At 33.2% G+C, this 10,732-nt stretch overlaps 1 protein-coding gene across 1 annotated transcript; it reads left to right on the top strand.

Moving 5' to 3' along the window:
* Positions 1 to 940: 940 nt before the first annotated feature.
* On the top strand, positions 941 to 9,617 carry LOC134282012 (uncharacterized; the record flags this gene model as incomplete). Its single annotated transcript, XM_062764453.1, has 3 exons — positions 941 to 1,410; positions 8,040 to 8,236; positions 8,375 to 9,617. Coding segments are annotated over exons 1-3 (1,910 nt in total), but the record flags the coding sequence as incomplete, so codon positions are not given.
* Between the last annotated feature and the right edge of the window lie 1,115 nt (positions 9,618 to 10,732).

Genomic DNA, 10,732 nt, shown 5'->3' with positions numbered 1-10,732 from the left:
CCCAGCACGTGATACACTGTGGCGTGTGTGAGGCTGTTAAAGTACAGATGCACTGTGACACATGTCTCGTCAACCTGTGCAAGGCCTGTGTGGGAGAACACATCTCAGATGAATCCAAGAATAGTTGAGGAATTCTACTCCCCTCTTCCCCGAATGTGCCTCCCATGGAAAAGATCGATGTGAGATGTTCTGTAGAAACTGTGACATATCCGTCTGTGGCAGTTGTCTTTCATCTGATATACATATCAGTCATAAATTATCAAAAATCGTAGAAGTTCTGGATGAAAAGAAGGATAAGATAAACAAATACAAATCTGACTTAATTGAAAATGTTAATCCAAAATACCATGAGATCAAATCTGATATACATAACAAAATAAGTGAGTTAGAAAAGGAATATGAAAACCTCCTAAAATCCACAACAAAACGGAGATGCCTTGCAAAAAGAAATCAACGAACTCGTCCATCAACTTAAAAAACCAAGTTGATGAAATGAAGAGATCCCAGTTACAAACATTACAGAAAATTCTTGATGAAATTAACAAGAAAATTATTGACATAAGGGATGGAATTATTGTATTAGATATTGCAAAAGAGTCAAATGATTTCTCAAAAGTCATCAGCTTACGATCTTCTATAGATCATCATAAAAACTTTCCAAAAATACCTATACTGTCTGCCCCAAATTTTTACACCAAAAGTTATCCAAGAGAACGAACTTTGTTCTCACTTCGGGGATATCTCATCAATTCCTCTTAAATCACCGAAGATAAGTTCCCCTCCTTTAGTTAAAGAGAGATCAGTTAAAGTATCTCCTGCTCATAAAAAGCTGCGTAATGAACCAGAAATTTTCGATAAGCGCATTTATCATTATGGCTGCCTTCGAAATGTTGCATGTTTGGGTTATGAAAAAATATGGGCCTGTGATAAAAGCTGTACCATGACCATCTACAGCATAAATCAGGCTGTAATCAAGTTAATAAGAACAAGGACAATAAACAGGAACCCAACAGACATAACAGTCACAAGAAGTGGAGAGCTAGTGTATTCAGATCAATGGGAGAGAACTATTAACATTGTGAAGAGTGAATTTAAAGAGGAAGTGATAAGACTAGAAAAATGGAAACCTCTAGGTGTCTGTAGAACCTCCTCCCGCGACTTTCTCTTTACTATCGAAAGTGATGATAAACAGTCCAAAGTTGCCCGATACTCTGATTCAACAGAGAAACAATCCATTCAGTTCGATGATAAAAAGGCACCTCTTTATTCATCGGATGGTTCTCATAAATTCATACGTGAGAACAGGAACCTTGATATCTGTGTGGCTGACTGTGAAGCTAAAGCAGTAGTGGTGGTCAATCAGGCCGGGAAACTGAGATTCAAATATTCTGGACAAGCTCCTCTTCCAAGGTATAGAGCATTCAATCCAAGAGGAATCACTAGAGATAGTCAGAGTCACATCCTCACGACTGATTATGATAATAACTGTGTGCATATAATAAGCGAGCATGGACAATTTCGTCGTTACCTAAATTTTCCATTTTATGCTCTTGGTGGGTTGTGTACAAATACAGACGACACTCTGTTTCTTGTTGCTTGGAAATATTTCTTCAGTCTGTCAAGCTCTCTTGAGAAAATCAAATACCTGCATTAACCGACATTGGTCACTTACCGGACAATTTGTTCAGAAATAGAAAATAATAAATAAAAGATAAAGGGGATATACCTGGTACTTTTTTCATTTTGTCTTGTTCGGGCGGTTTTATTTATTGCAATTGATATGACAATCATGTGGTGCTACAGGTGTAATTAAGTTTATAGCATATCAAAGATATCATAATGTATAATGTGGGCAGTAATAAAACGAATAAATCGTGAAATCATAAAGGTATCTTATGAAATTGCACCTAAACGTTTCCAAAATTAATGGAGGGGTATATAACCGGGCCTTAGGATGAGACCGTATAAACCGAAATTCCATGTCGCAGTACTAGTAGGAGTTGCCCCGAAAAAGATCCCTCATTGCTCATTGTCCGTAAGTGAAGCTCTCCACCGACAAGTGAAATACTAATTTCACTATTAAAAATACTTTGCTGCATATGTAGACAATTGATCATTGCTACAAATATATGTGTATTGTTGCCTAAGACTGTAAACCTACCCTAACAAAAATTTACTATAGTTAACTAAAGTTTACTATAGTTAACTATAGTGAAAACTTTGACACTTTGATTTACTATGAAAATTTGCTGAAGAACTTTTTTGAAGATTTAAAGCCTTAATATATCTTAAATTACATACTAATAAAGTCCTTTGTTGATAAAATATGTAAATATACAAGGAATACTTCATTTTGATTCCAGAAAAGTATTTGTAGGAAGTTTAAAAAATAATATATATATATATCTGAAATTCATAGTAAAAATAGTTTGATTTACTATAGTGAAAACTTTGATTTACTATAGTTAACTATAGTAAACTATAGTTAATTATAGTTAACTATAGTACTTTTTTGTTAGGGTAGGTAAATGGAAACCTGGAAATGCCAAATTTGTGTCAATGTTGAAGCGATGTGGTCATCCTCGAATATTTACATTTGCAAATGTTTTCCTTTATATAACAACTCTGAAAGCAAGCGTGTTCATTACTGTATAAATACAGGTACGGGATGAAGAGGTCATAGATGTGCGTATGGATAAATGTCTGACGTAATTCGTAAAGCCGTCGTGATGGGTCGACGCGCGATCAGTGGATTTCATACATGCCGTTGGGTTTGAAAAATAATGCATTTCACACAGTAAAAGTCAAAATCAGGCAAATTTATAGTATGAATCAGTCACAAATGTAAATTAAAGTAATGAAGTATCATTTTTTAGTTTTATTGGGATGTAAAACGGGTTGGCAAATCATGATCAAATCTTCCATAAAGTTCTTAATAATCCTACATCATGACACTAGATAAGTAAACATTAATGTTCATCATTGCTGATATGACGTCATAAAGTTGGTAAAATTAGTCTAAAAACGTCCCCTTTTTGATAGGGAAGTATATTTACCCGTGATATAAATTAAAAAACCGGCAGTGAATCAATCACTATATAGGTCATATAACTTCCATGTTATACAAGGTCATAAACTATATTAAGAAACATAGCAATTATCCTAAAATACCTGACAAAAAATACTTTACAGTCCTTTTATCTCTAAATTTACACAACTGTGATATAAATATTATCAAATACAGTTCAATGTTGATACATATATTGAAATTTATGTTTTAAAACATTTAGTCTATAGTACTTGATTATTTGGGTCCATTGGCCTCTTGTGATATTTTGTAGATAAATTCCAATTATAAAACAAGTACGTCATCAAGATGGTAGATAGAATTAGGTTTGTTTGTGGAGAAATAACCCAGATGCAATAATATTGCTTGTCATGAGTTGATCGTGTAGAGTAGCCTTTCTCTACCCATTCATTTTGCAGTCACAGGTCAGATACCTCTTACACCCTTTTTCCAACATATACCAAAGAATAAATATTCCTTTGAAGAATAAAAATATATGAAACTATGGTTTTATTTGATAAGATCAGGACAAAACGTTTATATGCCGTGTCATCTAATTACTTGAAACTGTTATTATGCACAAAGATCAATAACGATCAGAGTAGGCATGCTATATAACTGGAATGAAAGGGGAGAATAAGATACTCCTGACAGGAAATCTCTACCCAGAGTTATTCTGCACGCTAAGCTTGATCTAGTATAGCGACCTCTTGTGAGAGATTTTGAGTCACGTGACGCAAAAGCATCAACATTGTGTTGTATATCCGTTGGCAAGGAAAGCAGACATTTACTTAGTTCTAGTCAGGTAAGAGGTCTTGGATAATCGATTTCAAATTTATTTCAAATTGATTTTTTCATACTTTGCGCATATATTTTGAAGTAAGGACAGTTAAAAAATCGTTTTTTGTAAACGATTGAAAAAAAAAACTTTGAATTTATTTATTTGAAAATTCTTTTTATTTTATTTTTATTTTTTATTCAGTTTTTCAATCGTTAAACAAACTTTTTAAAAAAAATTATTGAAAAGTTTCATTAGACCTATGTAAATTTTGTTAAAGACTTGTAAAGTCAATATAGTGTCTTGTGTGATCAAATTTTTTTTTATTGATGCAGTTTATTGAAGTGTCTGAAAGTATATAAGCTCGCACCCCCCTTTTGAAATGTAAATCTTCTATTACCAAAATCAACCATTAGACCAATTGGATTAAATTATGGACAACTTTCACTTTTTGAATCACATAATAAAAACTATGTGAAAAGTAAACGTCAAACGTCTATAATCAATTTCAGGCTGTTTTCCTACCGGATTACTCAAGCGTTAAGTAATAACAGAATATTAACAGCATTGTTGAGGAAAAGTTATGTTGTATAGTGTTTTTTTATCTATCAAAGGCTTTTGATACAGTATGACGTAAAAGGTCTTCTAAGCATAAACACATTGGATATTTGGTGATCCTTTTGACTTACATTAAAGTTATCTGAATAATGAAATTCTGGAATTTGTATGCAGACGTATACTATTAGTTCCTGTACAAATACTTCAGGTTTTATTTTTTATATCGATTTTGATAAAGTGAATGAAAATAAGTTGTCACTATGAAGATCATTGGCGGAAGAGAATTCTACTAACGGTATTCAAAATCAAACAATTTGCAAAGTAATTGAACAACATCCATAAAAGAAATGAAATTAATTTTCAGTATTAATTAATTTTTAAGATAGTTCTCTCCTATTATATTGCCCATCAGTGACTGTTCTGCTTATGCGCAAATCACTTGATCAAGGTGATCACATGACATGTTCCGTAGCGTTCAATTCACAGAAGCTGAAAGATTTATCCGACTTTTAAATTTGAAATGAGTAATTTTTAGAACAAATTTTATTCCATGGAAGAAATTTTAGCTGTATTTTTTATACCTAAAAATATTTTTGATCCAGTTTGTCACTGAGAGTGTGACAGTGTGGAAAGAACTAACCTGCTGTTCAATCCATGCCCATTGTATATTATTTTGTATTTTATGAATAAGATACTGTTTAAACAATAAACAAATAAAATTAGAGTGTTTATTTGCTATCATATCCCTGATTAACTTTTCCCCAGATGATAGCAGTTTTCAGATTATATGATTATCACATATAAATAGTGCATATAAAAAGCTTTGTCTTTAAACACTCCAAATTCACTCCTTAAATATTCTTTCTAAAAGATATACAATTAACTTTCGTAAGGCCACATGTTGAATAGTAAGTTTGCTTCAATTTACTTTTTAGAATCGATATAAATTTACACTGTGATGTCAAATATTGGCGATTCCTCAACGTACAGCTACATGTCATACTATTTTATTAGTTTGTAGACAACTAACATGTTTCATGAAAAATAAGAGAAAAATCCCTTTCAACAAGAAGAAAATCAAATTTGATTTACAATATTCAATATATGCAACCTTGTTTTGTAGCTTGCTTAAAACATTCTATTTTGACCCTAGAAGTATTTCGCTTTTATTTATTTACTATAATAGAAAAACTAAACAATCTACCGAAAGAGACCACATCTATGCGTAATACATGAAAATTCCAGTATTCATTTTATAAAAACACATCTCCTTCTTATCGGACATGCGTTTCTCGTGTGGTAAATATATTGAAATGTATACTACACAACAAATTATAAGTCGTTTAACATATATAAGTACCAACCATGCAAGTGGTTCAATCGAATCTTTCTTTTTTGTTCTTTTTTGCATACAAAGAAAAAGAACACCTATGAAATGAGCTAGTCAAAAGTTTTCATCATCTTAACTATTTGTTTTTAATTAATACTCAATTTTTTATTTATTGGAAAATGAATCAATTCTACTGATTTAAATGAGAATTTATTTTGTAGCCTTCACAGTTTTCCTTATTTTGAGGTAGATTTCGATTCAGAATATCTGTCTTGGATTTATCAATATGGTTAAAAATTCGAAAGTCATATCGAATCTATGAATCTATCAAAATCAACCATTCCTGAGTAAGTCACCACCCTTTGGCGCCTGTATCCGAAGCTGAAATTATTACACAGTCCTGATAATTTGTGATATCTACCTTTTTGTCCCCCGCTTTCGCGAAAGCGAGGGGACATTAAATCTCATTTGTCTGTCCGTCTGTCCGTCAGTCTGTCCGTCACAAAAACTTTAACCTTGCCCATAACTTTTGATTTAGTGGAGCTATGACTCTCATATTTCACATGTGTATACCTTGTGACAAGACCTTTCTTTGGGTACCACCAAACTGAGCTTTTGACCTTTACCTTGGAGTTTGACCCACTTTTACTAAAAAATTCCAAACTTTTACTTTGGCCATAAATTTTGAATAGTCGGTACTAGGACTTTCATATTTCACATATATATTGTTTGTGGCAAGACCTTTCATTGGATAACAACAACCTTGACCTTTTGACCTTGACCTTGGAGATTTACGTAGTTATGAAAAACTTTAACATTGACTTTAACTTTTGAACGGTGGGGACTAAGGCTTTCGTACTTCATAAATATAATCCTTTTGAGAAGTCTTTTTATTGGATACCAATAACTTTTACCCTTTGACCTTGACCCTGGAGTTTTAACTACTTTTAAAAAACTTTAAGCTTGGTCACAACTTTTAAACAGTAGATACTTAAGACTTTTATATTTCACAGATGTATTTCTTGTGGCAAGACATTTAATTGGATAGCAATAACCTTGACCTTTTGACCTTGACCTTGGAGATTTACGTAGTTATGAAAAAACTTTAACCTTGACCATAACTTTTAAACGGTGAAGGCTACGGCTTTCGTACTTCACATAGACCTATCAGATACCAACAACTTTGACCCTTCGATCTTTACATTTGAGTTTTAACTACTTTTTCAAAAAAATTTAACTTTGGTCACAACTTTTGAACGGTAGAAACTAGGACTTTTACATTTCATATACATGTATATGAGTTATTTGTGGCAAGTGTTTTTATTGGATATCAACAACTTTGACCTTGACCTTAAAGATTTACTTACTTATGAAGAAACTTTAACCTTGACCATAACTTTGAACAGTAAGGGCCAAGACATTCATACTTCACATATGTAATCCTTGTGAGAAAACTTTTTATTGGATATCAACAACTTTGACCCTTTGATTTTGACCTTGGAGGTGACCTACTTTTAAAAACTTTTTTACTTTGGCCATAATTTTTTAACGGTCAGGATTAGGGTTTTCATCATACAGAAAAAAATTAACTTCATTGTTAATTTCTAAATAAATGACATATGATAGGATGTTCATATTACACACAATATGTCATAAAAAATAACATCTCACCCACAAAGACACCGAAAGCGGGGGACCACAATTCTTTGAATTTGCTTGTTAATATTTGTTTTGGAAATGCTTTTATCTAATATTATATCAGGCTAATCTATCTTGCTCCTTAAGTCGACTTTCGATCTTGAATCAGTCTGTAGTTTAAAATTTAACGAAGCAAATCGATTTCCTATAGCAACAAATTGAACGTTTCAGTTTCTTTGAAATAAGTAAATGTATTGAACAAATGATCTAAAGTTTCAATATTATCACAGAAGGAACATTATGATGAATCAATAAATTGCAATACTAAACAGTAGAACCTGTATTTTCGGTAGTTTGCCTTTATGTCAAGATTATTTTGAATATAATTAAATTTATAAATGCTACATACATGAATTCAATATTTAAAAAAAATTCTATATAAAAACTAAACAGTTTCCAAAAAAGGAACCAACAGTAAACAGGTCTCTGGCTAGTATAGAATTTAAAGATGATCAATTTTTTTCAAATAATGATATTTATCAACATAAAATAATTTTCTTGTTTTTCAATTTCATGCAGGTATGGACCCCAAGTTCCCAGGATGTAATTCGATGTGACCTGTGTGAGACTGCTATAGCACATATGTGTTGTTATACATGTCTCAATAGCCTGTGCAAGGCTTGTGTGGGAGAACACATTTCTGTTGATGAATTGAAGGATCACAGACTGCTCAAATTTGAGTCTAGAAATTCCACTCCACTCTACCCCAAATGTGCCTTCCATGATATAGAGCGATGTAAGGTTTACTGTAGGTACTGTAACATTCCTGTCTGTCACACCTGTCTGGCATCTGATCAACACCTTGGTAATAGATTATCAAAAATCTTACAAGTTCTGGGGGAAAAGAAATAAATGATAATTAAGCAGCAAAATCAATTAATTTACATTTACCCGACCTATCAACACATTGCAACTGATGTTAAAAAAAGAATAAATAAGCTAGAAAAAGAATATAAAATTATCTCTGAGGCCATCACAAAGCGTGGGCATTACTGGCACAGAAAAGTTGATAAAGTTGTAAAGAAACTTAAATCCCAAGTTGATGAAATGAAGACCTCTCAGTTAGAAACTTTGCAGAATCATTTGGTTGAAATCAACACGAAAATTATTGAAATTAAAGATGAAATTGATTCACTGGATGAATGCATTGCTGAAAAAACCAATGACATTGCAAAATTAATACGTGTAAGACCCAAGACAGATCAATATCAAAAGCTTCCACAAAAAATTGTACCCTCACTACCCCAATTTATTCCAAATACAATTCAAGACGAAACATTAAGTCATCAATTAGGAAGCATATCACCATTTTCATTTGTATCAGAAGATTATGGTTACATATTGAAACCAAGGCAAGAAATGCAAAAAGCCGGTTCCTCTCGGTTAACTAAAACGAAATCACCAGATTTTGTATTCCATCAGATTTACATTGATATTTTCCATCTTACAAATAATCCTCAAAACATTTCCTGTCTTGGTGATGATAGATTGTGGATATGTGATAATAGCAATATTATAGAACTCTACGATGTAAAGGAGCATTCACAAAACCGGTTTATCAAAACGAAGACAAGGGCCATACCAGAAGACATAGCAGTGTTAAGAAGCGGAGACTTAGTTTATACTGATGGCATGTATAAAACAGTAAACATCGTTATTAATGACGAGATACAGGAGTTGATCAGACTTCAGAACTGGAAACCTCGTAATGTCTGTAGCACTTCCTCTGGTGACATTCTGGTTACTATGGAAAGTGATGACAACAAACAAACAAAAGTTGTTCGATACACCGACTCCATAGAGAGCCAAACAATTCAATTTGATGATGAGGGAAAACCACTCTATTCCTCTGGCCTAAACATGTACATGTGTGAAAATAAGAATCTGGATATATGTGTAGCTGACTATGGTGCTAAAGCAATAGTGGTGGTCAATCGGGGCGGGAAACTGATATTCAGGTACACTGGACATACTCCTTCTCCTAGGAATGAAGCATTCTGTCCACAAGGAATCACTACAGACAGTGAGAGTCACATCCTTACAACTGATTATGGTAATCGCTGTGTCCATATCATGGACAAAGATGGACAGTTCCTTCATTATCTGACCCTTGGAAAAAATAAACCGTATGGAATCTGCACTGATACAGTTGACAATCTTTTTGTTATTTGCAAAGAGAAAAAAGTGTATGATTTGTGTTACACACATAGTTGCATTATGAAAATCAAATACATGTGGTGAAAACAAATATACTAATAATCATTGTAATGACACACTTCAATGTATAAAGAATGATTAACAGAACTTATTAATGATTTGTATACTTCAATTTTGTTTCAAAAAGGTTGCTGTATTGCAATTAGCACTGAAATATTTATGAATAGCATGTCCTTTACTATTCCTTTTTAATTTTTTTATATACAGACACGTGCCATAAGTATTCAGTCAACATGGCGGTTTGTTTACGCTTGAAAACGAAAGTGTCAAATTTCAAACATTCGCTGTATTGATTGATTGATTATATACTGTTTAACGTCCCTCTCCAGAATATTTCACTGATATGGAGACATCACCATTGCCGGTGAAGGGCTGCAAATTCAGGCCTATGCTCGGCACTTAGGGCCATTGAGCAGGGAGGGATCTTTATCGGCCACACCTTCTGTGACACGGGGCCTCGGTTTATACGGTCTCATCCGAAGGACCGCCCCATTTAGTCGCCGCCCCATTTAGTCATTTTCGCCGGCCGCCCACTTCTCGGTTTGTTTTTACACTGACCCTGTGGCAAAAAAAAACTTTCGTGCTACATCGATAACTGATGATTTTGAGATTTTAAACATATCACTGACCTTGTGACGGGAAAGACCATTCTGTATCAAATCTATAATGATATTTTTCGCCTCCATCCCAAGTTCCTGCCCTTTTCGACCCGTATTTTAAAAAATTTAATTCTGACAACTTGCGCTAACTACAGATGACAACAAATTATCATGTGTTAAGTCATGTGACTAAAAGTCTAAATTTAGGATAATTCGTCATCGATGACGTGTACATACAGAAACAGGAGACTCGAAATATTTACTTTCGTTTTCAAGCGTAAACAAGTCGCCATGTTGACCGAATACTTATGGCACGTGTCTGTAGATCAATTGTTTGAAGGCTTTCAATACAAAATACCAGAGGAATATGACAAGACAAATGATGTATTTTTATAAGTGCAAAACAGTGCAAATGATAATCGATAAAGTTCCATAAGAATAAAACTTTTTTTTCTAAATAAATGCTTATATTGGCATGAGACTGG

Source organism: Saccostrea cucullata, unplaced genomic scaffold (genome assembly GCF_032062105.1).
Source record: "Saccostrea cucullata isolate Sc308-1 unplaced genomic scaffold, CSIRO_AGI_Scuc_v1 ctg1876, whole genome shotgun sequence".
Taxonomy (NCBI): Eukaryota; Metazoa; Mollusca; class Bivalvia; order Ostreida; family Ostreidae; genus Saccostrea; species Saccostrea cuccullata.
This window is presented reverse-complemented; position numbering and strand designations above follow the sequence as displayed.